Below are 27,115 nucleotides of genomic sequence, written 5' to 3'. Positions count from 1 at the left end.
CAGGATGCATTCACGATGCACATAGAAGATTTTGTCACCTCTCTTGGCAAGCGCTAGCCAAGATGCCTGGGTTGGTTGAAGATTTGGACATCAAACCTTGTAAATTTCACATGAAATATGTATCTTGTGCAGAGAACAAGGTGAAGGTTGCTCCAAAAGGCAAGGAGTCTAGCAGGCAGGCTTCCAAACCCTACCAGCTAGTTCACGCAGACCTGGTAGGTCCTCTAGCGCCCTCTTTGGGAGGAGCAAGGTACTTCATGGTTCTAATTGATTCTTTTTCCAGGTACATTCATGTGTTTGTGCTCGAGCAGAAATCGCAAGCATTTCCTAGGTTCAAGGCATTCTGTGCTTGGTTGGAGAATGCTCACAGTAAACGTATCGGCTGTCTGTTTACTGATCGAGGCGGGGAGTTCACTTCTCAGCAGTTTGAAGCTTTCCTGACTGAGAAGGGAATCCAGCATGACATGTCAACGCCTAGATCGCCATGGATGAATGGGCTTGCGGAGAGAGCAAATCAAACGTTGCTGCAAGGGATAAAAACCATGTTGCATGATGCCAACCTCCCTGAGAAGTTTTGGGGGGAGGTTCTCTCGAATTTTGTTTACACTTTTAATCGCAGACTGTCATCACCTATAGGCTGCACTCCCTATGAGAAGATGTTTGGTAAGAAACCTAACACCAAGCACTTGAGAATCTTTGGTTCTGACATGTGGGTACACACCCCACAAAGCAACAAGCTTGGGAAGCGTGGGGCACATGGTTTGTTCATGGGGTACGAAAAAGGTGCATACAGGGTATGGATGACTAACTCTAAATCCATAAAGTTCACAAGGAGTGTTGAGTACAATCCTAAGTGGGGGGAAAATGTGGGAATTTTCCAGAGTTACCCAGAGGAGGATGAAGGTGATGTGAAGAAAGCAGATCATGCTGAGAAAGCTGAGGAAACTGAGGATGATGATGATGATGATGATGATCAGAGTTCGGATTCCAGTTCAGTGGGCGGCGCTGCTGCTGGTGTCAGTGACAGTGATGACACAGCAGACTACAAGAGCGCAAAGGCCTCAGTCAGACCATCTGATGAGTCTGACAATGAACTGGAAGAACCACTGTTCACCATTGGTCATTTTTCTCCTAAGAAGGAGGAGATGAGTCCAGAAGACTTGCGTCTGGTTCGCAGGTCTGAAAGGGCGACCAAAGGCAAACCTCCAAAGAGATTTGCTGATGAGTTTGCTAAGACGGCAACTGCTGTTCTTAGTAGCTCAGGGAAGGTGTGGGAACCTTCAAGCTTCAAAGAGGTCCAGGAGTTAACCTCTAAAGATGCTGAGCCTTGGCTTAATGCCATGAAGGCTGAAGTTGATTCCTTGAACAGGAACCAAACTTGGGAGCTGGTACCGGTAGTCCCAGGGATGAGACTGGTTGGCAGCAAATGGGTCTTCAAGGCCAAGACAGACCAGAATGGCAAGGTTGTCAGACACAAAGCCAGATTGGTTGCCAGAGGTTTTTCACAGGTACCAAGGCAGGATTACCACGAGACCTACTCACCCACGGTCAAATATGAGAGCATTCGGCTGATGCTCAAGATCGCTGCGGAGGAGAAACTGCATGTTTCCCATCATGACATAAATACAGCTTTTTTGTACGGGATTTTGGGGGAGGAGCTGTACATGCTTCCACCTGACGGGATGCAGATACAGAAGGGAATGGTCTGTAAACTGCGGAAATCCTTATATGGTCTCAAGCAGAGTGCCAGGTGTTGGAACACAAAACTCACTGAAACGTTGCTTTCTCTAGGTTTTCACCAGGGCAAAGCTGATCCGTGTGTGTTTGTCAAGGAGGAGGGGCAAAACAAACTGTATTGTTTATGTTTTGTTGATGATCTTCTGATGTTTTGGAAGAATCAGGCTTTCTACCAAAGCACCCTAGCTCAGCTGAAGGAGCACTTTGACATGAAGGATCTTGGTGAGGTATCCAACTATCTTTCTCTGCAGGTAGAGAGGGACCAAGCAGGTAATTTTCTGGTACACCAAACACAGAAAATTACTGATGTATTAACCAGGTTGAATTTGGTTGATGCAAACCCAGCAGACACGCCGATGGTGACAGGTTACCAGGTAGATAGTACTGCTGAAGCGTTTTCTGACACAACGCTGTACAGATGCATTCTAGGCAAGTTGAATTTCATTGCTAGATGTTCAAGACCTGACATTGCTGTAAGCACTAACCTGCTTAGCAGACATGCTAACAATCCTACTGTTCAGGATTGGAAAGCTCTGAAGCGCATAGCCCGGTATTTGAAAGGGACTTTGCACTACAGGCTGAGGTTCACCAGTCAGAAGACTGGAGGTCTTGAAATCTTTGCAGATGCAAGTTTTGGAAGTGACACCACGGATGGCACAAGCACTTCTGGAGTATGCTACATGTACAACCACTGCCTGTTTGACTGGTTGTGCAAAAAGCAGACGACAGTTAGCCTAAGTTCCTGTGAAGCAGAACTCAATGCTCTGTCATTTTCACTCATGGATTGTGAATGGTTGATGCAACTGTTTAAGGACATTGGGGTTTCTGTGAAATGTCCTATACAAGTGTATCAAGACAATAGATCTTGTTTGGCTTTGCTGAACTCGGAGAGTTGCAAGCAAAGAACCAAGTACTTGCAGATTAAGCTACATCGTGCAAGAGAGTGTATTCAGAAAGGACTCATTCAGGTGTCCTACATGCCAGGAAATGAAATTCCTGCTGATCTGTTGTCTAAGGTTGTTAACAGAGAACAACTGAAGGTTTACGCACAAAGGTTGCAATTGGGTTGAACCACAGGTACTACAGGTTACACGGAAAGGGGGAGGATGTTAGGATATTTCCGTTCCACCTTAAAAGGGAGCAGGATGTTTGTATAACAGCCTGCGTAAGTTCCTGTCTCACAGGATGTTTATGTTGTAAGTTCCTTTCGTTTTCTGCTGTTTTGCCTGAGCAGTCGGAGCAGACGGTCATGTTTTCTTTGTTCTGACCAACGCTGAATAAAACTGTAAATATGCATGTTCTGCTCTCATGCTTGTGCAACTTTTGCTGTGTGAATTCTGCTGTTAGAGTGTGCACTAAGCCTGAGGCTTAGTGTCGCTAAATTGCTGGTACTGCGTGACTACGGGAGGTCGATGGATCGTCCGGCACCGAGCTTGGGGGCTCAGATGGACTTTATCTCCCTGGCAGTATCCCAACAGAGATGACGGGGAGGACAGATGAGATGCACATTTTAAATATGGATGCTTATTTTATTCTGCGTTCTAATAATGGGTATTCGTTTTTGTGCAAATAGGTGGTACTCCACAATGTATCCTCCAAGTCATTCTGCCTACGCAAGCATTCCAGTTTGTAAACCGTAAAGGGTCCACTTTCTCCTCTCCTTGTGAGCTGTTCTGGGGAGTTCCCTCCCAATGCCCTAGAGCCAAATTCAAGGGGTTCATAGGGGCATAGAGCGGGAGGAATGGGGGCAGGCCCCATTTTGCAGCCAATGGGGCTGGTTAGGTGAATCCTGGCCACTATTTGTTCTCATTTGTACAACGCTTAGAAGACTATTTTAGCATTCAGTGATCTATCTAGAAATAAAATAAGCCTATTTTGAATGGCCATCTGTCTTGGATGATCTAGCAGAGATTCCTGCAATGCACGGGGCCTCCTGGCTCTGAGAGACAAGCAGGGAGGGTGGTTTCTGGCAAAAGGAGAGGGAGCCACCGGTGGCTCCTCCTTCTCCTGGCTCACCTCTGCCTCTTGATCTTCCTCTCCCACTTGCCTCCTTCCTCTTCTGCCTCTGATTTTGCACTGCATTCTGCCACAGAGTCTGCCAGCTCACTAAGGCTTATTACCCCTTCAGCTTCTGAAACCTCCTCTTCCCAACCTTCTGCCTCTTCCCCCTCTGACCGCCAATCCTTCTTCTACTTCTACTTCTTGGGCTCTCAGCCATCTTCCCTTCCTGGTTCCCCAGCTGCATCCTCCCACCATTCCTCTGTGCCCAACCAGTCCATGACATTGCTCCATTCCTCAGCCTCTGACCCAAAAGGCAGCTTCCCCTGACCTGATCTGGTTCCACCGCCGCTGCTTCCCTTCTGCCCCCATGGAAAGATGGATCAGGAGGTCTTGCAGGCATCCTTCTGTCACCTGCACAGGAAAAAAAGGTAAACAGGACGCCAGGCGTGCTGGCTTCTCTCACAGGTGAAACAGGGCATCTCTAACTACAGATGGGCCTTTGAGAAAGCCTTTCCTGCTGAGAGGATTTGGACGTTTGTGCCCATTTCATATGTTTGTGGTGCAAAAATACATCTCCCCTCCTCTGGACCCTTCTTCCCAACTGTCTCTCCCCAAAACAAGATGAAAAGATCCCTCAGATGAGTTGGAAAACCAACAGAATGAGACCAAACTGAGAAAAACCACCTTCCTCCTTACCCAGTGGCCTCTCTCTGGTGTCCAACGGAGGCCTCTCTGCCTCACAGGAATCCAGGTCCATTTCCGCAATGAGATCCTTTCCCTGAAAAAGAAACAAGGATTCAAAACAGAGAATGGTGAGAAATGTAGGAAAGAGAATAACAAAGACTTGAAGGGTGTGAGATCTCATTCCATGGATGCTTTCCCATAAAATGGATTGGCCATCAGCAGACCATTATGGGATGTTCTCTGTCCTGTTTGGAGCCCCTTGGGAGTATCCAGAGGAAAGTCTCTCTCACCTGCTTTCTCTCCTCTGCCTGACTCAGGAGAAAACCTTCGGCCAGGGCCACCGCCTGGGAACTGGTCTCCGCTCCGCATTCCCTTACCCAGCTCTCCATCTCCAGGGGAAGGACAGCCAGGAACTGCTCCAAGATCACCAGGTCCAGCATCTCAGCTTTTGTGTGCCTTTCTGGCTTCAGCCACTTGTGGCAAAAGTGGTAGAGTCGGCTGCAAACCTCTCGGGGTCCTTTGGCCTCCTGGCAGCAGAACTGCTGGCTCTGCACCTCTGAGCGGAGGGTATCCTCCTCATCCAGGATCTTCTGCACTGGGTTTTCCCAGAATCCCCCACTGCTCCCAGTTTGGCTGCCATGGCCTCTTCCTGTTCCAGGGCCAGCTGAGTTTCGCTCATCCATCTGTGCTCTCAGGAAGCCTCTGAGAGATCGGAAGGAACCCTTTGGTCTTCTGACAAGTTCTGTCTGTCGTAATGAAAAGCTCTAGGAAATCCTACGAAGCAAATACATTGTTCAGTTACAGAATTTGTAGGACGAGGGGGAGATGGTTCCCTGAGCAAGCATGGATGAGTCTTGCTGGGAACCAGGACAGGATTGCACCGCATCCCAGACCATGAGCTATCTTTTTGAAAAGAAAGAGCAGGAAGAGGAGAATAACTAAGTCTCTAGCCTTCTAGCAATGCAAAATGTGGAGGCAACTGAAGGGATTTCTGCGAGATTAATCAACCTGGTTTCTGCTGCCTTCCAGTCAATGCATGAAGTCAGAACCGACTGAGAAGGGAGTCATTTGTTTGGATGCTTGGCTCTAGTGGGGGTCCTCACCTGGGGTCCTCAGGAGTTCCTCCCCCACCCCCACTCCCCTGCTTCTGTCTCCTTTTCTTGCACTTGGACTCTCTGCTGCTCTCCACAGACTCCTGGGGTGGGGTCCCTTTTTCTTTGCTCTTAGGGACAGGTATGTATCTGATCAACCCCTTGAGGGCCAAGTGGGCAGGGCCAAAGACATCTCCCTTGAAATTTAGGCGGGTAATTTATTATCATTATTCTGTTAGATAGCTTCACACACACAGAGAGCCATTGATGCCAAGGTCCCTGGAGCCTCAGTGAGTAGCAGCGCCCATTTCTGGCTGCTTTGCCAGCAACAATCGCTTTGGGACAGAGAGGACGTGGTCCTGGGATGCCCTGCTCTGGGTGCAAGGGGATGGCTGCAGTGGCCTCCGTGGGGAGCTGCCCTGGGAGACGACTGGGAAACTGGTTTGCAATGCAGCAGCCAGACTATGGGCTGGGATCCCTCTCTTTGTTCCTGGCCTTTCTCTCCCATCTTAACTTCCTTCCTTCCTTCCTCCATGTGGGTTTTCTTTGGGGGGGGGGGGCTAGTCCACCTCCTAGTCCAGCTTTGGAAAACCATTTTCACATGTTTCCTCTGTTGTGCAATGAGGCTGAGCGATGTCACACAGAGTTAAAGTCCCAGGGACTCCTTTGTTTTAAAAAGGGAGATTTCGTGGGATTCAGGGATCCTCTGATCTCCAGGAAGGAGAGCGTGGCAGACCTGGCCCCTCCCTGATCAGGCCCCCCAGGTATCCTCCCCTGCTGCAGCCCTGGGACCCCCCCCCCCGTCTCCCCACTGCACCCTCTGGGGGAGAGAGAGGAGACTCACCAGATCCCAGGAGGGGACAGCGAGGCAGCCCTTGCAGGAGAGACCCCAAAGCAAGGAAAGGACTGGGGAGGGAGGGGCCTTGGCTCTGGAGGACCTGGCCCCCCCTTGCTTTCTGGCCTCTCTAGGAAGGCAGCTCAGTTCCCTTTAACCCTTGCCAAGCCGAGTCCCTCCGGCTCAGCCCTCTCTCGCTTGGCAGAACCTCAGATTCTTATTATTTTTTATGGATTAAGGGGGCAGCTGCCCCCCTGGCTACGCCCATGCCCAGATATCCTTTGGGGGGAGGCTCTTGGCTGGACTCTGAGCATCTCCCTCCCTTGGCCAGAAACCAGAGGAAGAGCTTGCAGGGAAAAGGGCTTTGCAGGAGGCAAGGAAGCTCCTCCTAGAATTCAGGAGTGGAGAGATAGGAGGGGATCCCAGGGTCATCTAGTCCAACCCCCAGCAATGCAGGAATCTCAGCTAAAGCATCCATGGCGGATGGCCGTCCGATCTCTGCTTAGAAACCTCCAAGGAAGGAGAGTCCACCATCTCCCAAGAGAGACCTTTCCCCTGCCAAAATGAGTAATAATGAGTAATAAATTAAATGAGTAAATGAGTAATACTTTCTTAGACATGCTTTTTATGCTAATATACAAAGTATGCCATTTCCCTTTCCAGAAAGGCTTAATTGCTAATTCAATGGACTGAAAATGGATGGTTGTTGTTATGATGTTTAGGGAAGCTTTTAATATTTGATGGACTATTGTATTTTAATATTTTGTTGGAAGCCGCCCCGAGTGGCTGGGGAAACCAGATGGGCAGGGATTTATTTATTTATTTTTAAAATCGATCAGGTGAGTGTTCTCTAAAAAGAGGCAGGTGGAATCTCCACGGTTGCTAATAGCATAACGTTGAAAGGCTAGGCAAATATGGGGAGCCCTAGAGCATCTGCTTGGCATGCAGAATGTCCCAGGGTCAACTCCTGACATCTCCTACAAGGGCTGGACAAAAGCTCTGACTTTCTTCTTGGAGGTAGGGGTAGGCCATTTTGAAATGGCTTCTACCTTTGTCTCTAAAGGTTTCATCACTCCTCCTCCCAACATATTGTCCCAGGTATTGAATAATCGAGCCCCCTATCTGGCATTTGCTAGCTTTGATGGTTAAGCACGCCTCTTTAATTTGCTGTAGCACTATCCTTAAGTGCTCTTTCTGTTTATCCCAAGTTGGACTGTACACAGCAATAACGTCTAAATAAGCAACTGTGAATCTTCGTAATCCGTTCAGGATTTTGTCCACCAGTCGCTGAAAAGTGGCTGGCGCATTCTTTAAACTCAAACTGCCCTAAGCGACTTCTAAACACAGTTTTCTCCTGGTTCCTAGGGTCCATTTTTACTTGATAATATCCCTTTGTTAAGTCTAAGCAGGTGATGTAATGACACTGGCCTATAGCTTCGATCAGGTTATCTAAATGTGGCATTGGATATGCATCTGCTTTAGTGACATGGTTCAGCTTCCTATAATCCAGGCAAAATCGGATAGATCCCTCAGGTTTGTCTAACAACACTTTGGATGCTACCCAGGGGCTTTCCAAAGGGGTTATGATCCCTGCCTTCAAGATCTCCCTTACCTCATTGCTAACTTTCCCCACATATTCTCCTGTTATCCTATAGGGGGTTACAGCAATGGGCTCGGCATCCCCGGTGTCGATATGATGTACAACTCCCTTAGCTCTACCTGGAGTATTACTGAAAATTTCCTTATCATACCAGGTTTTCTGCTTTGTTTGTTTTTTTTTTTATAAAATTTTTTATTGGTTTTTAAACACATAATAAAAGACAATACAAGACAATACATAAACAAACAAACATATAAACACGTATACTTTCTTAACATTTTTTCATTAAACCTTCTTTCGGCGACTTCCCCGTACCTCCCCTTTCTGCGTCCCTGTTATCAATCTTTTCAGCATCCCCTAATTTCAATATAACACTTTCTTAAAATCTTGTTTCTCATATCCAATTGCTAATCGCTGCAATTCTGTTTTGCATTACCCAAAACATTTTAGCATTCATTAATTTTACAACAGTTCTTAAGATAGATTTTAAACTTCTTCCAATCTTCTTCCACCGTCTCTTTCCCTTGGTCTCGGATTCTGCCGGTCATCTCTGCCAGTCCCATATAGTCTATTACCTTAGTTTGCCATTCTTCCAGTGTGGGTAGTTCTTGTGTCTTCCAATACTTTGCTAATAGTACTCTTGCTGCTGTTGTAGCGTACATAAAAAACGTCCTGTCTTTCCTTGACACCAATTGGCCTACCATGCCCAGGAGGAAGGCTTCTGGTTTCTTCACGAACGTGCATTTAAGCACCTTTTTCATTTCATTATAAATCATTTCCCAGAAGACCTTGATCCTTGGGCACGTCCACCAAAGGTGGTAGAAAGTACCTTCAGTTTCCTTACATTTCCAACATTTATTATCGGGCGTGTGATAAATTTTTGCAAGCTTAACTGGGGTCATGTACCACCTATAAATCATTTTCATAATGTTCTCTTTTAGGGCATTACATGCCGTGAATTTCATGCCCGTGGTCCACAACTGTTCCCAGTCAGCAAGCATAATGTTATGTCCAACATCTTGTGCCCATTTAATCATAGCCGATTTGACCATTTCATCCTGTGTATTCCATTTCAACAGCAAATTATACATTCTTGACAAATTCTTAGTATTGGGTTCCAATAACTCTGTTTCTAATTTTGACCTCTCCACCTGGAAGCCAATTTTCCTGTCCTGTTTGAAGACTTCATTTATCTGATAATAATGAAGCCAATCTCTTACTTTTGGCTTCAATTTCTCATAGCTCTGCAATTTCACTTTTCCCTCCTCCTGTTCTATAATTTCCCAGTACTTTGGCCATTTAGATTCCATATTAAGTTTTTTCACTTCCTTAGCTTCCATTGGTGATAACCACCTGGGGGTTTTGTTTTCCAACAAATCTTTGTATCGACTCCAAACTCTGTACAATGCTTTCCTGACAATATGGTTCTTAAAACCTTGATGGATTTTTACCTTGTCGTACCATATATATGCATGCCAGCCAAATCTGTTGTTAAACCCTTCCAAATCCAGAATGTCTGTATTTTCAAGAAGCAGCCAGCTTTTCAGCCAGCAAAACGCCGCTGATTCATAATACAGCTTTAAGTCCGGCAGGGCAAACCCCCCTCTTTCTTTTGCATCAGTTAATATCTTAAATTTTATTCTGGGCTTTTTGCCCTGCCAGACAAATCTAGATATATCTTTTTGCCACCTCTTGAAACAATCCATTTTGTCTAAAATCTGCAATGTTTGAAACAAAAACAACATTCTAGGCAAGACATTCATCTTAATAACAGCAATGCGGCCTAACAAGGAAAGTCTCAAATTTGACCATACTTCTAGGTCTTTCTTAATTTCTGACCAGCATTTCTCATAGTTATCTTTGAATAGATTCACATTCTTAGATGTCAAATTAATCCCCAGGTATTTCACCTTCTTTGCTATCATTAAACCAGTTTCACTCTGGAACTTTTCCCTTTCAACAGCTGTTAAATTTTTATCCAGTACTTTCGTTTTCTGTTTGTTCAGCTTAAAACCTGCTACTTGACCAAATGCTTGTATTAGTTCTAAGACTCTTTTCGTACTAGTGTCTGGCTCTTGTAAAGTTAAGACTAATGACTTATGACTTAGGTTTTCTGCTTTGTTTGGGCTGCCTCAAAACAGTTAATTAAATCAGCATCCTCTTTCTGTTCTTGGGCCAAACTAGGTTTTTGGTTTTTTGTAAAAGGAACCAGCAGGGCTTCATTTCTCCCCTCAGAGATCTGTTCCTCAGCTCAGGTCTCCTTTGGCAACAGTAGCATTCCCCTCAGCATTGGGTGACTGTTGACCCCCCTTGGAGTGAGTAACTACAAAAGAACTCTGTTCACGCTCTAAGAGATCCCATCCGATCAGCACAGCAGTGGGAATCTCCTCAGAAATGGCAACCTGCCACTGTCCTGACCAATCTTGGAACTTAACATGGATCTCTGCAACAGGTAATACCTCAGGCTCCTTTGAAATTCCTTTTAATCACATAACTTTCCCTGGAATTATTTTGGTGGGACAGATTATCTCTGGGTGGACAATAGTGACTTGCGAGCCTGTATCTTTTAACCCTAGAAATCTCCTCCCTTCAATCCAAATCCAATGGCATAGCAATGTGCCACTTTAGCCTCCACCACTTCAGCAGGCTTCGGCCTATCCTGATTAGCTTGGCTCTCCTCAGCTGCTTTGATACAATATGTTTCTTTTGGAGGGCTAACATTTCCCCTCCAGCTCTACGATTAAAATTTTTGTGGCCAAATTTTCCACATCCCCAGCATTTCGGTTCTTTGGGATTTGTATAATTTGTTTTCCACCCTTTCTCCTCAGTGAGACTGGTGTTTGCTTGGGCCTTGTCATTTTGCCCTTTTGACAATGGCCTATTTCCCTTGTCTGTCTCTGAAGATGGGTTTCCCTTTGCCTGTTGGAATCTATTTCTGGTAGTCCCCCACACCAGTGTGGTGTAGTGGTTAAGAGCAGTGGACTCGTAATCTGGGGAACCGGGTTCGCGTCTCTGCTCCTCCACATGCAGCTGCTGGGGGACCTTGGGCCAGTCACATTTCTTTGAAGTCTCTCAGCCCCACTCACCTCACAGAGTGTTTGTTGTGGGGGAGGAAGGGAAAGGAGAATGTTAGCCGCTTTGAGACTCCTTAAAGGGAGTGAAAGGCGGGATATCAAATCCAAACTCTTCTTCTTCTTCTTTCCCGCCAAAACTTGGTTCATCAAACCTATGGTCCCTTATTTCATTTATTCGGTCAGCTAAATTAGCGGCTTCTTGAAGCGATCAAGGGTGTATTTCCTTTATAAGATATTTTAATTGGCCGTTTATCATTTCATAAAATTGTTCCAGAGGAAACACTTCTCTGATTTTTGGAATGGAGTCTGCCCTCTCCTGTTCTAAGCATTTTGTGAGGTAGTTTGAGATTTTAGCCCCAAACTGAGCGTATGTCTCCTCCCTCACTTTAGTCACACTTCTAAATTTCTTTCTCAGTTGTTCTAGGGTAATCCCAAACCTGGTATATATTAGTTGCTTAAACATATCAACATTTTTGGATTGGTCCTCAGTCATTTGGGCATAGATTTCAGCTAATGCACCACTTATTTTGGCTCTAAGTATCTTCATCTTATCTTCATCTTTCACTTGAAAATTTTGACAAACTCTTTCAAATGATATAATAAAAGCCTCAGGGCTATCTTTTTCCTTAAACACAGGAAAACGCTTTAAATCTACCTTCACTTGAGTTTGACTACTGGTGTTATTACTATTATTTTGATTTTCCATGGCTGCTAATTCCAGTTTCCTCATCTCCAGCTGAAATTGCATTCTTTCACTCTCACTTTCCCTCTCCTGATCAGCTCTCATTCTTTCGCTCTCCTGCTAAGCCCTAATTCTTTAGTTCTCACTTTAGGCTTTAATTCTTTCTATTTCTTGTACAGATCTAATCTTTTCTAATTCCAATTTATATTCTTGTTCTAACTTCCACTTTACAAAGTCTTCAGAGAATTTTGCACCTCCTGCCTCAGGTTGAATGTTAGTTACATTTACTAAACACTGCTCTCCCCTCTGAGGATTTCCATTCTCCTCTCCTTCAGAACTTTAATAAGTTGTTTCCCTCACAGGGTTTCTTATCTTTTTGGGCGGCATAATGTGTGAGCGAGAATTGTCAGTAAATTAACAAAATAAGAGAACTTTCCTCTCAGTACCGTTCCCTCTGGCTAGGCTTCTCTCAAGACTCTGGTCCCAAAGTTCTGCTATGGGTTTTCTCTCTAACCCTTCAAGCTTACTTCCTCTGACCACGAGCCTAAACCCTCTGCCAGAACAGATTTTGAGCTCTCTTTTTCCTTGTTATTTTGGCTTTGTGGCTTACCTTGGGTATTTTACAACTACACACTCAGGCTAGGTAATCACTTCACAGATTTACCCTTCCCCCTCCAAGTGTATTGTTTCCCCCAACACAGGCGTATCTATCTGATCCCGCCTCAAACATATTGATTTGGATCCCACTGCTGCTGTCGCATTTTTGGTGACTAGGCGCAGCAATCTAAATATCCCACCACAGGGTATTGAATGGATCTCACAGGCGTATTGATGTTATTCCACCGCTGCCAACACTTTTGTGGCGTTCACACAGGGTCCCCAGACGTTTGACAGTCTATTGATCCCTGTGCCACCACTGGATAGCTTCCCCGCTGCCACCAACCCGTTTCTCTCAGGTACACACTGCATCTAGACAGTTGTTAACATTAAACCAAATAAACAAGTTTATTTTATAAGCATTAACAAGTTTATGGTTTGAGGTAATTTTTCTTGTCAGTTTCTTAACCTTAGTTTCATTACCGGCCTATACCTTCCTAATACCTTCTAACTGATTATCCCAGCTGTTTAACTGACTCCTCTTAACAGATTCTCTCACTCTCTCGCATCAAACTAGCCCAACCCACAGACTTATCCTCCCTCTCCCTTCTCTAACTCCTGACCCACTTCTTAACAACTCTAACTCCTCCCCTTGGGTTCCTATTGGTTAATCATTTTACACTTAGTTAACCCTTTCCTTATGACCTAGTATGATGCCATACACCTAGGAGGGCAAACGCCACAGGCCAAATTAAATATTTCATGGGGGGGAGACGCCTAGGTCTTTAAATATTGGCACATATTCCTACACCCACAGGTCTCAGGATGGTTACAACATAAAAACACAAAACACCACATGTTCAAAAGGCATTAGATGTCAATCAGCCAAACGCAAGGTAATAAAGGTGCGGATTTCTTAGCTCCTAAAGCTGTAAAATGGTTTTTCCGACCTTTGAATGGATTCTTTTATGGGAAGTGAGTTTGGAGCTTTGACTGAAGCTCTTTCCACATTCCACACACTGATAGGGTTTCTCCCCTGTATGAATTATGTGATGAGAAGTGAGAGAGGAGCTCTGACTAAAGCTCTTTCCACATTCCATGCACTGATAGGGTTTCTCCCCTGTATGAATTATGTGATGAGAAGTGAGACTATTGCTGTGACTAAAGCTCTTTCCACATTCCATGCACTGATAGGGCTTCTCCCCTGTATGAATTCTTTGATGGGAAGTGAGAATGTACTTCTTCCTGAAGCTCTTTCCACATTCCACACACTGATAGGGTTTCTCCCCTGTATGAATTCTTTGATGGGAAGTGAGATGGTAGTTCTTCCTGAAGCTCTTTCCACATTCCACACACTGATAGGGTTTCTCCCCTGTATGAATTCGCTTATGGGAAGTGAGATCGGAGCTCTGACTGAAGCTCTTTCCACATTCTACACACTGATAAGGTTTCTCACCTGTATGAATTTTTTGATGGGAAGTGAGATGGGAGCTCTTCATGAAGCTCTTTCCACATTCCACACACTGATAGGGTTTCTCCCCTGTATGAATTCTTTGATGGCAAGTGAGATCACAGCTCTTCCTGAAGCTCTTTCCACATTCCACACACTGATAGGGTTTCTCCCCTGTATGAATTCTCTGATGGGAGGTGAGACTGTGGCTGTCACTGAAGCTCTTTCCACATTCCACACACTGATATGGTTTCACCCCTGTATGAATTCTTTGATGTGAAGTGAGACTGCGGCTGTTACTGAAGCTCTTTCCACATTCCACACACTGATAGGGTTTCTCTCCTGTATGAATTCTTTGATGGCAAGTGAGATCGCAGCTCTTCCTGAAGCTCTTTCCACATTCCACACACTGATATGGTTTCTTTCCAATGAGATTTTGTTGATGGGAAGTGGAATGGGAGCTCTGACTGCAGCTTTCTCCACACTCTAAATTTTCACGTGGCTTCTCCTCTCTGGGGATTTTATCGTGGTCACCTTTGTTCTCGATTTCCGATTCATCACAATCTGCAATGCAGACAAAAAGGGTTAGAGCCTCAGAGAAGAACTGGAGGGAGTTGGGTGTGTGTTCATTACCTGTGTTGTTTGTCATTAACCAACATATTTATTATGATATTCTGATGTGTTGTTGAATGTTGCTTTGTTTGATATAGAGTAGTGGTCAAAACTGCAGAAGCCTTTGGAGAAAAATTTCAGAGGCTTGATGGCTCAAAACTCTGCTTCTTTTGGAGTAATATTATAAAATTATATATCAATGGAAAGATAATTTAATTTAATCAAGAATGCAATTCAACAAAGTTTGTTTAATTACCCATATTCCATCAAACATTATAGCGAAAAAACCAGAAAAAGGAAGCACAACTTGCTTAGGTTGACTTTTGTCAGTGTGTTACGTGATTGCTAACAAGTTGGTTGGTTTTCTGTCTTCTTTCATTTAGTCAGGTTGAACAACATAATAAAATTAAAGAAATAGCACAAAGAGTTGACGGGTCACCCAGAAAGCGATGTAAAATAGTACTATTAAGTGAACAGGGCTACAGTTATGAAGAAATTAGAAGAAAGATTGTGGAAAACATAACCAAAGCTGGTCTTTCTATATTTTTGAAGACGTATATGGAGACTCAGTCACTAAAAAATCAGACTGGTTAAGGCAGGAAAAGGTGCACAAAGGCAAGTGACGATCGAAGAATGGAGAGACTGTCCCTACATGACAGAAGAATATCATCTGGGTGTATACAAGATGACATGGTGCAATGTAATGTGAAGTTGAGTGCAAGGACTGGTCGAAATGTTAGAATTCTAAGGAAAAAGCCATTGTTATCTCTCAAGCTAAGCTTGAAAGACTAAACCCTTGTTAAGTGGACAGTGGAAGAATGGGACAGTGTTATTTGGAGGGATGAGACCCAAATCTCCTTGCTTGGTAGTGATGGCATGAAATACGCGAGGAGAAGAATCAGAGAACATTTACATCCTATTTGCATTACACCGACCGTGAAACACCCAGATAGTGTGATGATCTGGGGTTGTATGGCAGCAAAAGGTGTGGGCAGAATTTGCGTCATTAATGGAAATGTAAATGCCCCCAAATACATAAGGGAAATACCTTAGCCCAAACTGAAGCGTTCCACAGGTGGTATTTTCCCTGATACTGAAGCATATATATATATATATATATATATATATATATATATATATAATTTATTTATTTATTTTTCTATTTCAACAAGATTCAGCTCCATGTCATGTTGCTGCTGTGTGCAAGCGGTGCTTTCAAGATAATTCTATTCTACTGCCAGAATGTCCTGGGAATAGCTCAGATTTTAACCCAATCGGAAATCTATGGGGCCGACTAAAGAAACTTGTTAATCAAAGGCAACCCAGCAATAAAGCCCAATTAATAGAGGCAATAATTCAGTCTTGGTTTCACATTCTCACAGCTGCAGAACTAAAAACTTCATGGGAAGGCATTGTAAGGCCGTAATTAAAGCTAATTAATTAATTATGTTAATTAATCAATTTTAATTAATTAAATTAATTAATTTTAATTAATTAAAACTCCTTCATGGATCACTGCCTTGCCATGGCGAAGGGGCTTAAATAACTCAGAGAAGCTATGAACTATGCCATGCAGGGCCACCCAAGATAGACAGGTCATAGTGGAGAGTTTTGACCAAACGTGATCCACCTGGAGCAGGAACCGGCAAGCCACTCCAGTATCCCTGCCAAGAAAACTCCATGGACAAAGACAACAGGCATATAAAAGTTATGACGCTGGAAGATGAGCCCCTCAGGTCGGAAGGTGTCCAACATGCTACTGAGGAAGAGCGGAGGACAAGTACAAGTAGATTCAGAGCTGATGAAGCAGCCGGGCCAAAGCAGAAAGGACGCTGAGTTGCGGATATGCCTGGAAGCGAAAGGAAAGTCCAATGCTGTAAAGAAAAATATTGCATAGGAACCTGGAATGTAAGAACCATGAACTTGGATGTGGTCAAAAATGAGATGGCAAGAATATTGACATCCTGGGCATCAGTGAACTAAAATGGAAGGGAATGGGCAAATTCAGTTCGGATGACCATCATATCTACTACTGTGGGCAAGAAACCCATAAAAGAAATGGAGTGGCCCTCATAGTCAACAAAAGAGTGGTGAAAGCTGTACTGGGATGCAATCTCAAAAATGATAGAATGATCTCGATACGAATCCAAGGCAGACCTTTTAACATCACAGTAATCCAAGTTTATGCACCAACCACTGATGCTGAAGAAACTGAAATTGACCAATTCTATGAAGACTTACAACACCTTATAGAAGTGACACCAAAGAAGGATGTTCTTCTCATTATAGGGGATTGGAATGCTAAAGTAGGGAGTCAAGAGATAAAAGGAACAACTGGCAAGTTTGGCCTTGGAGTTCAAAACGAAGCAGGGCAAAGGCTAATACAGTTCTCCCAAGAGAACAAGCTGGTCATCACCAACACTCTTTTCCAACAACACAAGAGACGACTCTACACATGGACATCACCAGATGGGCAGCATTGAAATCACATTGATTATATTCTCTGCAGCCAAAGATGGAGAAGCTCTATACAGTTAGCAAAAACAAGACCTGGAGCTGACTGTGGCTCAGATCATCAGCTTCTTATAGCAAAATTCAAGCTTAAACTGAAGAAAGTAGGAAAAACCACTGGGCTGGTAAGATACAATCTAAGTCAAATCCCTTAAGAATACACAGTGGAAGTGACGAACAGGTTTAAGGATTTAGATTTGGTGGACAGAGTGCCTGAAGAACTGTGGATGGAGGCTCGTAACATTATACAGGAGGCAGCAACGAAAACCATCCCAATGAAAAGGAAATGCAAGAAAGCAAAGTGGCTGTCCAATGAGGCCTTACAAATAGCGGGGGAGAGAAGGCAAGCAAAATGTGAGGGAGATAGTGAAAGATACAGGAAATTGAATGCAGATTTCCAAAAAATAGCAAGGAGAGACAAGAAGGCCTTCTTAAACGAGCAATGCAAAGAAATAGAGGAAAACAATAGAATGGGAAAAACCAGAGATCTGTTCAAGAAAATTGGAGATATGAAAGGAACATTTCGTACAAAGATTACTGTAATAAAAGACAAAAGTGGAAAGGACCTATCTGAAGCAGAAGATATCAAGAAGAGGTGGCAAGAATACACAGAGGAACTATACCAGAAAGAAATGGATGCCTCGTATACCCCAAGTAGTGTGGTTGCTGACCTTGAGCCTGACATCCTGGAGAGTGAAGTCAAATGGGCCTTAGAAAGCACTGCAAATAACAAGGCCAGTGGAAGTGATGGTATTCCAGCTGAACTATTTAACATTTTAAAAGATGATGCTGTTAAGGTGGTACACTCAATATGCCAGCAAATTTGGAAAACTCAGCAGTGGCCAGAGGATTGGAGAAGATCATGTGGAGAGAGGCTCAGAACTCACAGGGTTAAGAGTTCTGAGTGACGTCTCACATTTTGAGGCGGGGTTTTAGAACACTGAGGGGAGTGTTTTACTGTGCCTCAGACAGTGTGTGTTTGCTCCGTTCCAAGAAAGGAGCAAGATGTGCGCTCTGTCGCCAGGCAGGAGATTTCTAGCTGTTGTGTTGTGCTAAGGAATAAAGACTTTAAAGATAAGGAGACAGCCTGCGTTTCAGCCTGAGTTATTGCCCTCACACGAACGACGTTCCTGCTTCTGTTCCGCTGTGTTTACTTGCTGCTGGAGTCAAAGGTCTTTGCGGGAAGATCAGAGTCGCGCAGAGAAGTGTGCCGGACGCCATTGGGCTCCATAGGTTATGGACCATCAGCAATTAAGATAAGCAACGTTCGTGCATGGGGGGGAAGCCGGCTGAGGAGAAGACTGCAGCCAAAGGCCAGCTGATGAGACGCTGGGAAGAAAGACTGCAGTCAGAGTCGGCTGAGGAGCAGCCAAAGGCCAGCCAGGAGTTCGCTGGGAGGAGCTGAGATCTGCCGGACCGGGAGGCACTACCGCTACCTGTAAGTAGGCCGGGCCCCGGGGGAAGATGGCAGACAGCCAGAAATCGTCAATCCCTTTTGATAAGGTGGACGGGAGCAAGCCCTGGGTCAGGAGGCAGGCACTGAAGAAGACTGTGTTGGAGAGCCATTGGAAAGCACCAACACCTGAGCTGCGTGCTGGAGAGCAGCTGAGAGAAGAGAAGAACTTTGCACCTGAGATTGGGGGTGCAGGCCATTCCAAGGGTCTTGAGAGTGCCCAGGCTGTTTGGCAGGAGCTGGAGGGGGTTTGCAGAGAAACCACAGCAGAAGCCAAAGGCCATTTCCCCAACAGCAGAAAAGCCTCAAGCAGTGCTGCTGGAAAGGTTGGGGGGGCAGAGAAGACCAAAGGCAAGTTTGCAAAGTTTTTCACTCGGCGATGTTTTGTTTGTGCTTCTTCTGAACACCTGCGTCGCAGCTGCCCACAGAGAGCGAGGGAGACAGGGCAGGATGTGTCCAAGGTTGCTTCCCATGGGAACCAGCCGGGTTTCCATGGCAACCAGACCAGAACCGGAGGCAGGCGTGGGAAACCGCAGATAGTACGCGTTTCAGAGAAGGGAGGAAACGCTTATCAGCTGTCTGCGTCTATGGCAGTTTTGGAGAACACCTGCAGCGAAGGCCCCAAGGTCGGGGGCAGCAGGAAGTCGGTTGCTAAGGCAACAAAGAAGCTCAACTCCAGAGTGCTACGTTGGGTTGTGGACTCGGCTGCTAATGCCCATTTGGTCACAGCCCCACCTGATGGACAAATGTGGAACTGCAAGGCTGTTTCAACTGGGAAAACAGTTAAATTTGCTACTGGTTCACAGGGACATGTGACTCATTTTGCTAACCTGTTTGTTTCTTTCTTGCAGGCTGAACTGAAGGTCTATTTCGTACCTGAGATAAAACATTGCCTGTTATCTGTACCTTGCCTTTTACAGGAGGGATATTCAGTGAGTTTTGAGAAAAATGTTTGTACAATTTCCAGAGGGGGGAAACAGCTAATAAGTGTTGAGAGAAATCAGAACAACCTCTTTGTTCTGGAAACACCTCTGGAGGGTGAGGGGAATACTGGGAAAGCCACTGATCACACTCATGTGTCGTGTGCTTGCGTGTGGCACAAGAGAATGTCACATGGGTCCTGTGAGGACATTCAGATGTTATCAGAGTGCACCAAAGGGTGCAAGGTAAAAGAATGTGGTCAACCTTTGAATTGCAAAGCTTGCAGAAAAGCAAGGAACAAGGGATTTAATCATCCCAGGGTGGAGAGAGTAACCACAAAGCCTTTTGAGCTTGTGCATGCAGACCTTTTTGATATGCCACAGCCAAGTCTGGGCAAGGCCAAGTGGTTGGTGGTGCTGACAGATGATTATACGCGGAACGCATGGGCATTCATGCTGAAAACTAAGGAGGAGGCAACACAACTTATCAAAGATTGGGTTGCAGAGGTGGAACTAAGGTTCTCCACCAAGGTGCAGGGGTTCAAGTGTGACCGAGGTTCAGAGGTCACTGGGTCTGCTTTAAAGGGTTTCTTTCGCCAGAGAGGGCTACGTTACAAGGTGACTTCTCCTCAGGACAGTGGCGTGGCAGAGCTTAGGAGTAAAGCTCTGGTTCGAGCATCAGAGATTCTACTGGATGACTCTGGTTTGCCTCAAAGTTTTTGAGGGGAGGCGGTAAAGACAGCCAATTTCACGATGAACAGGTGCTACAATGCAGTGGTAGGTGACACCCCGTATTTCCTGCTTCATCGGCAGAAGCCGCTTGTGCATTTCTTTCGCACTTTTGGTAGCAGAGCCATGGTGCCTGTACCAAAGTTTCTGCAGCAGGAGGGTGGCCCAAGGTACCAGGAAATGATCTTCTGTGGATATGAGCCTGCGACAAAAGGGTGGAGATTTGCATATCCAGAAGGTGATCAGACCAAGCTTCTGGTCAGTAAACAGGCTGAGTTCTTTGAGCAGGACGGTTGGGCAAGGCGCAAAGCGCGCTCTGACGTTCACTCAGATTGTCTGTCTGACTCTGAGGAGGAAGGAGAGCCAGAGCCTGAGCCTGCTGGTGGAGACCAGGTCCCTGAACAGAGTAGGGCGTCTCCACAGGTTGTTAAGAGAGTGTCCAAGAGTGAGCCCTCATCTCCTGTGCGCATAATGGAGAAAGCTCACAGACGTGTCAAGTCAGAGGGGGAGTCTTCTGATGAGGAAGACGCACATGCTGGCCCCAGTGGGTCAGAAGGAGCACCCCAGTTTGTGCCCAGGCGGTCATCGCGGGCTACAAAGGGAATCCACCTGAGAGGTTTCAGGTCACAAATGCGTGGGTTGGTTTCGCACAGTGCGAACCTGAGGTTTGTGAGGTTCAACAGGTGCCTAACAACGATGCCAGGAAGGGGCGGAAGGCAATGGGAAAGGTGTTGAACACTCAGAAGTCCTCTCAAAATATGATTCGAGAGGGGGTGTGGAGAGAGGCTCAGAACTCACAGGGTTAAGAGTTCTGAGTGACGTCCCACATTTTGAGGCGGGGTTTTAGAACACTGAGGGGAGTGTTTTACTGTGCCTCAGACAGTGTGTGTTTGCTCCGTTCCAAGAAAGGAGCAAGATGTGCGCTCTGTCGCCAGGCAGGAGATTTATAGCTGTTGTGTTGTGCTAAGGAATAAAGACTTTAAAGATAAGGAGACAGCCTGCGTTTCAGCCTGAGTTATTGCCCTCACACGAATGACGTTCCTGCTTCTGTTCCGCTGTGTTTACTTGCTGCTGGAGTCAAAGGTCTTTGGGGGAAGATCAGAGTCGCGCAGAGAAGTGTGCCGGACGCCATTGGGCTCCATAGATCAGTCTACATCCCAATCCCAAAGAAGGGCAGTGCCAAAGAATGCTCCAACTACCGCACAATTGCACTCATTTCACACGCTAGCAAGGTTATGCTTAAAATCCTACAAGGCAGGCTTAAGCAGTATGTGGACCGAGAACTCCCAGAAGTGCAAGCTGGATTTAGAAGGGGCAGAGGAACCAGAGACCAAATTGCAAACATGCGCTGGATTATGGAGAAAGCTAGAGAGTTCCAGAAAGACATCTACTTCTGCTTCATTGACTATGCAAAAGCCTTTGACGGTGTCGACCACAGCAAACTATGGCAAGTTCTTAAAGAAATGGGAGTGCCTGATCACCTCATCTGTCTCCTGAGAAATCTCTATGTGGGACAAGAAGCTACAGTTTTAACTGGATATGGAACAACTGACTGGTTCAAAATTGGGAAAGGAGTACGGCAAGGCTGTATATTGTCTCCCTGCATATTTAACTTATATGCAGAATTCATTGTGGGAGCCAGGAAGTCATGGCAAAGGCTTGTAGCGCCACCTGGTGCCTTGCTGACCTCGGTGACCAGCATGTCCGTGCCTTACAATGTATTAGAATGTATTGACCTTAAAAGGAGTTGTATTTCCTCTGAGCAGTGATTGACCAATGGGGCGAGGGGGGGGGAAGCCATGACCGGATGAGGTAACGTGAGACATTGGAATGCAGCCATGCGGCTGGGGAGAACAAAGGATAATAAAGAGTGACCAGAGAGGAGAAGAAGTCTGAATGAGCTGCCCTCCGTCCATGGAAATATTGCTGGCTCTCTGTGTCTTTATTTTATGCTAAACAAGCGCCATTTGTAACGGCTGGCTTCGTCAATTCATCATGCAAAAGGCTGGGCTGGATGAATCCCAAGCCAGAATTAAGATTGCCGGAAGAAATATCAGATATGCAGATGACACAACCTTGATGGCAGAAAGTGAGGAGGAATTAAAGAACCTTTAATGAGGGTGAAAGAGGAGAGCGCAAAATATGGTCTGAAGCTCAACATCAAAAAAATGAAGATCATGGCCACTGGGCCCATCACCTCCTGGCAAATAGAAGGGGAAGAAATGGAGGCAGTGAGAGATTTTACTTCCTTGGGCTCCATGATCACTGCAGATGGTGATAGCAGTCACGAAATTTAAAGATGCCTGCTTCTTGGGACAAAAGCAATGACAAACCTAGACAGCATCTTAAAAAGTAGAGACATCACCTTGACAACAAAGGTCCGTATAGTTAAAGCTATGGTTTTCCCAGTAGTGATGTATGGAAGTGAAAGCTGGACCATAAAGAAGGTTGATCGCCGAAGAATTGATGCTTTTGAATTATGGTGCTGGAGGAGACTCTTGAGAGTCCCATGGACTGCAAGAAGATCAAACCTATCCAATCTTAAGGAAATCAGCCCTGAGTGCTCCCTGGAAGGACAGATCCTGAAGCTGAGGCTCCAATACTTTGGCCACCTCATGAGAAGAGAAGACTCCCTGGAAAAGACCCTGATGTTGGGAAAGACTGAGGGCACAATGAGAAGGGGATGACAGAGGACGAGATGGTTGGACAGTGTTCTCGAAGCTATGAGCATGAGTTTGAGCAAACTGCGGGAGACAGTGGAAGACAGGAGTGCCTGGCGTGCTCTGGTCCCTGGGGTCACGAAGAGTCGGACAAACTAAGCGATTAAAAAACAACGACATTAAAAGGTAAAGGTAAAGGTACCCCTGCCCGTACGGGCCAGTCTTGACAGACTCTAGGGTTGTGCGCCCATCTCACTTAAGAGGCCAGGGGCCAGCGCTGTCCGGAGACACTTCCGGGTAACGTGGCCAGCGTGACAAAGCTGCATCTGGCAAGCCAGCGCAGCACACGGAAACGCCGTTTACCTTCCCGCCAGTAAGCGGTCCCTATTTATCTACTTGCACCCGGGGGTGCTTTCGAACTGCTAGGTTGGCAGGCGCTGGGACCAAGCAACGGGAGCGCACCGCGCCGCGGGGATTCGAACCGCCGACCTTTCGATCGGCAAGTCCTAGGCGCTGAGGCTTTTACCCAAAGCGCCGCCCGCGTCCCAGACATTACTCCACAGAAAAGTGGTGTTATGAGCCATCAAACCTCAGAAACACACTTTCCACAAATGGTTTCCACAATTTTGGCCACCAGTATAAGTTGCTCATTTTAAGTTAATGTTCTTTTAATATGGGATCAGAATATTATTATTGATGTTTCATGATTATATATGTGTTGGAAGCCGCCCAGAGTGGCTGGGGCAACCCAGTCAGATGGGCAGGGTAGAAATAAAAATGTCAGCTTTGTTCAGGAGCTGAAAGAGGCTGGAATGTATGAAAGCAGGCAAAGAGAGATAAGGACACTGGAATGTGAGAGGGAGGAGGGGCAGCCGAGTGGCAGAGCTTCAGAGAACAAAGAGAAGGCAGCAGATAGCAAAGATCCACAAAATACCAATCTTAACTCAGAGACAGAAGGGGAGAGGCCAGGAATAGCTAGCCCAAAAACTAGAAGGCGCGAAAAGGTCAGTGAGAGGAAGGGAAAGAGCAGGCGCGAAAGGGTTTTTCCCCCTGTTGGAAGAAGAGGAAGGGGCGGAGTTTAGACTTGGCAACTGCAAACTTGGAAGTCAGACACGGAGTGAAAGAGCTCCGGAGTGATTTATGTGTTTGAGCAATAAACCCGAGATAATTACTGCCGGTGTCTCGCTTCTGTGGGAGAGCCAAGCCATTACAAAAAATTATTATTATTACTACAGTAATTAAGTTTGTAAACCAAGGTAACACTGAATCATCCTCATCACTGCTACTACTACCTGAGATTCCATAAGCCTAGCTCTTCTCTGGGGTGGATTTTGTTTGGCCCAGTCATGGTATCCCCTCCATCTCCAATGTCAGTCCTTGTTATGGCTTGGTCTCTCCCACAAACGTGAGACTGTTAATAATTTCAGATTTATTGCTAAAACAACAAACTTGGACGGAGCTCCTCTACTCTTCGTCCTCCCCACAAGATGGAGTTGCCCAGACTGAGCTCCTCCCCCTTCCCCAGCACGCAAGCCCCCACCTTCTCTTCCAGTATCTTTAGAGCGTCTCTGCCACTTTTCAGATCCTACGAGATTTGGCAGAGAATGCTTCCTGCATTCCAGCGTCTGACTCACTCCTGTAGCTCTCACACAGCTGTCTGTCATTCTGTCTCCCTTTTTCTTCTCCCTTTTGTTCAGAGCTCAGATGACAGTTACTCTCCCCCTCCTCTCTGCCTTCCGCTGCTAACTCTCCTCTCCCTAGGCCTGCTTCTTCTCTGGCTGGCAGCACCTGGGCTTCGCTGCCATTCATCTCTTTGGTCAACCCAAGACTGACAGGAGCAAAAACAAAAACCTGAAGCTACTTATCTTTCCTAACAATTCTGAAACTGACATTGAAGATGGCCTGGGAAGTTCAGACCAGCCCAATCCTGGTAGAAAAAGGAATAATTTGAGGAAGGTTGTTCAAAGAAAAAACTGTAATTTACTCTTTATTGTGGGGGCGTTAGGTCCCCAGGTGTTATAGGGGGCGCTGTTGAGCTCTGTGAAAATATAAGAGGTTGGTCACATTGAGGTATTTTTTGAATTCCCAGGCAGATATGACGATCCCACAGGGAGCCTTACCAAGAGAGGCCACGATCCCACGATTCTCCTCCATGACGTCCTTATGCAGAGCTCTCTGGTCAGGCTCCAGCAACGCCCACTCCTCGTCCGTGAAACGAACAGCAACATCTTCAAAGCACAATGGACCCTAAAAGAAAAAGGGAAATGTCTTCCTCTGAGACAGCAGAAATATGATCTGCTACACAATGCTCTGTTGTATCCTTCCTGTTAATAATAATAATAATAATAATAATAATAATAATAATAATTTATTTATACCCCGCCCATTTGGCTGGGTTTCCCCAGCCACTCTGGGCAGCTTCCAACAAAACACCAGAATACAATAATCTATTAAACATTAAAAGCTTCCCTAAACAGGGCTGCCTTTAGATGTCTTCTAAAAGTTTGGTAGTTATTTTTCTCTTTGACATCTGGTGGGAGGGCGTTCCACAGGTTGGGTGCCACTACCGAGAAGGCCCTCTGCCTGGTTTCCTGTAACCTCACTTCTCGCAGTGAGGGAACCGCCAGCAGGCCCTCGGCACTGGACCTCAGTGTCTGGGCAGAACGATGGAGGTGAAGACGCTCCTTCAGGTATATTGGACCAAGGCCGTTTAGGGCTTTAAAGGTCAGCACCAACACTTTGAATTGTGCTCGGAAATGTACTGGGAGCCAGTGTAGGTCGTTCAAGACCGGTGTTATATCGTCTCGACGGTCGCTCCCAGTCACCAGTCTAGCTGCCGCATTTTGGATTAGTTGTAGTTTCAGGGTCAGCTTCAAAAGTAACCCCACATAGAGCGCATTGCAGTAGTCCAAGCGAGAGATAACCAGAGCATGCACCACTCTGACAGGACAGTCCGCGGGCAGGTAGGGTCTTAGCCTGCGTACCAGGTGAAGCTGGTAGACAGCTGCCCTGGACACACAATTGACCTGTGCCTCCATGAACAGCTGCGAATCCAGAATGACTCCCAGGCTGCGCACCTGGTCCTTCAGGGGCACAGTTACCCCATTCAGGACCAGGGAGTCCCCCACACCTGCCCGCCTCTTGTCCCCCCAAAACAGTACTTCTGTCTTGTCAGGATTCAACCTCAATCTGTTAGCCGCCATCCATCCTCCAACTGCCTCCAGACACTCACAGAGGACCGTCAATGCCTTCACTGGTTCCGATTTGAAAGAGAGGTATAGCTGGGTATCATCCACATACTGATGAGTACCCAGGCCAAACCCCCTGATGATCTCTCCCAGCGGCTGCATGTAGATGTTGAAAAGCATGGGGGAGAAGACAGAACCCTGAGGCACCCCACAAGTGAGAGCCCAGGGGTCTGAACACTCATCCCCCACCACCACTTTCTGAACACGGCCCAGGAGGAAGGAGCGGAACCACTACATGACAGTGCCCCCAGCTCCCAGCCCCTCAAGACGGTCCAGAAGGATGTTATGATTGTTCAGAAACCACTCGCTGAATCACCTTGCCCAAGCATGGAAGATTTGAGACTGGGCGATAGTTAGCCATATTGGCAGCATCTAAAGATGGTTTTTTAATAAGCGGTTTGATAACCCCCTCTTTCAGCGGGTCTGGGAAGGCTCCCTCACAGAGAGAAGCATTCACGACCTCGCGAAGCCCATCGCCTAGCCCTTCCCGGCTAGCTTTTATAAGCCAGGATGGGCAAGGATCAAGGAGACAGGTGGTTGGTTTCACTCGTCCAAGCAGCCTGTCCACATCCTCGGAGGTAACAGATTGGAATTGATCCCATGCAACTTGACTAGACAGGACACTAGCACTCTCCTGCCCCGGCCCTGCTCCCATGGTGGAGTCTACCTCTTCCTGAATCTGAGCGACTTTATCTGCAAAAAACTTTGCAAAATCATTGCAGGAGATCATGTGCCCCATACTGGGCCCCGATGTAGCAGGTAGTTCCGCTAAATTGCAAACCACCTGAAAAAGTCTCCTGCTGCTGGTTTCTGCAGATGCAATAGAGGCAGCAAAGAAAGTCTTCTTCGCCGTTGCTACTGCCACTTGGTAGGCTCGGCATTGAGCTCTAACCCATGTCCGGTCAGCTTCAGAATGAGCTATCCGCCACCAGCTCTCTAGCCGTCTCAGCGATTGTTTCATTGCCCTCAGATCCGTGGAAAACCACAGGGCTGTCTAGGCTCCATGCAATCGAAGAGGGCGCTTCGGAGCCAAACAGTCAATAGCCCTGGTTAACTCCGCATTCCAGCGGGCCACCAGGGAATCAGCTGAAAGGCCATCAACATGGGATAAAGCATCCCCTTCCACTCTCTGGAAACCATTTGGATACATTAAGTGGCGGGGGCGGACCATCCGAATCAGTCCCACCTCCCTGCAGAGGGGAAGGGTAGCGGAGAAGTCCAGTTGCACCAG

At 46.3% G+C, this 27,115-nt stretch overlaps 1 protein-coding gene across 1 annotated transcript in view; it reads right to left on the bottom strand.

The window, feature by feature from the left end:
* Nucleotides 1-27,115, bottom strand: part of LOC310761834 (uncharacterized protein) — a gene marked incomplete at its 5' end in the record, with an annotated part of 70,590 nt that overhangs the window by 17,290 nt on the left and 26,185 nt on the right. The window contains one exon of the mRNA XM_083612031.1: nt 24,757-24,883. Within this exon, the coding sequence (XP_083468157.1) occupies nt 24,757-24,883 (127 nt within the window). The remainder of the gene's footprint in view (nt 1-24,756; nt 24,884-27,115) is intronic.

Source organism: Podarcis filfolensis (genome assembly GCF_964270895.1).
Source record: "Podarcis filfolensis genome assembly, chromosome: 4".
Taxonomy (NCBI): domain Eukaryota; kingdom Metazoa; phylum Chordata; class Lepidosauria; order Squamata; family Lacertidae; genus Podarcis; species Podarcis filfolensis.
Note: the sequence above shows the minus strand (reverse complement) of the source record. Positions and strands in the feature narration are given on the sequence as shown.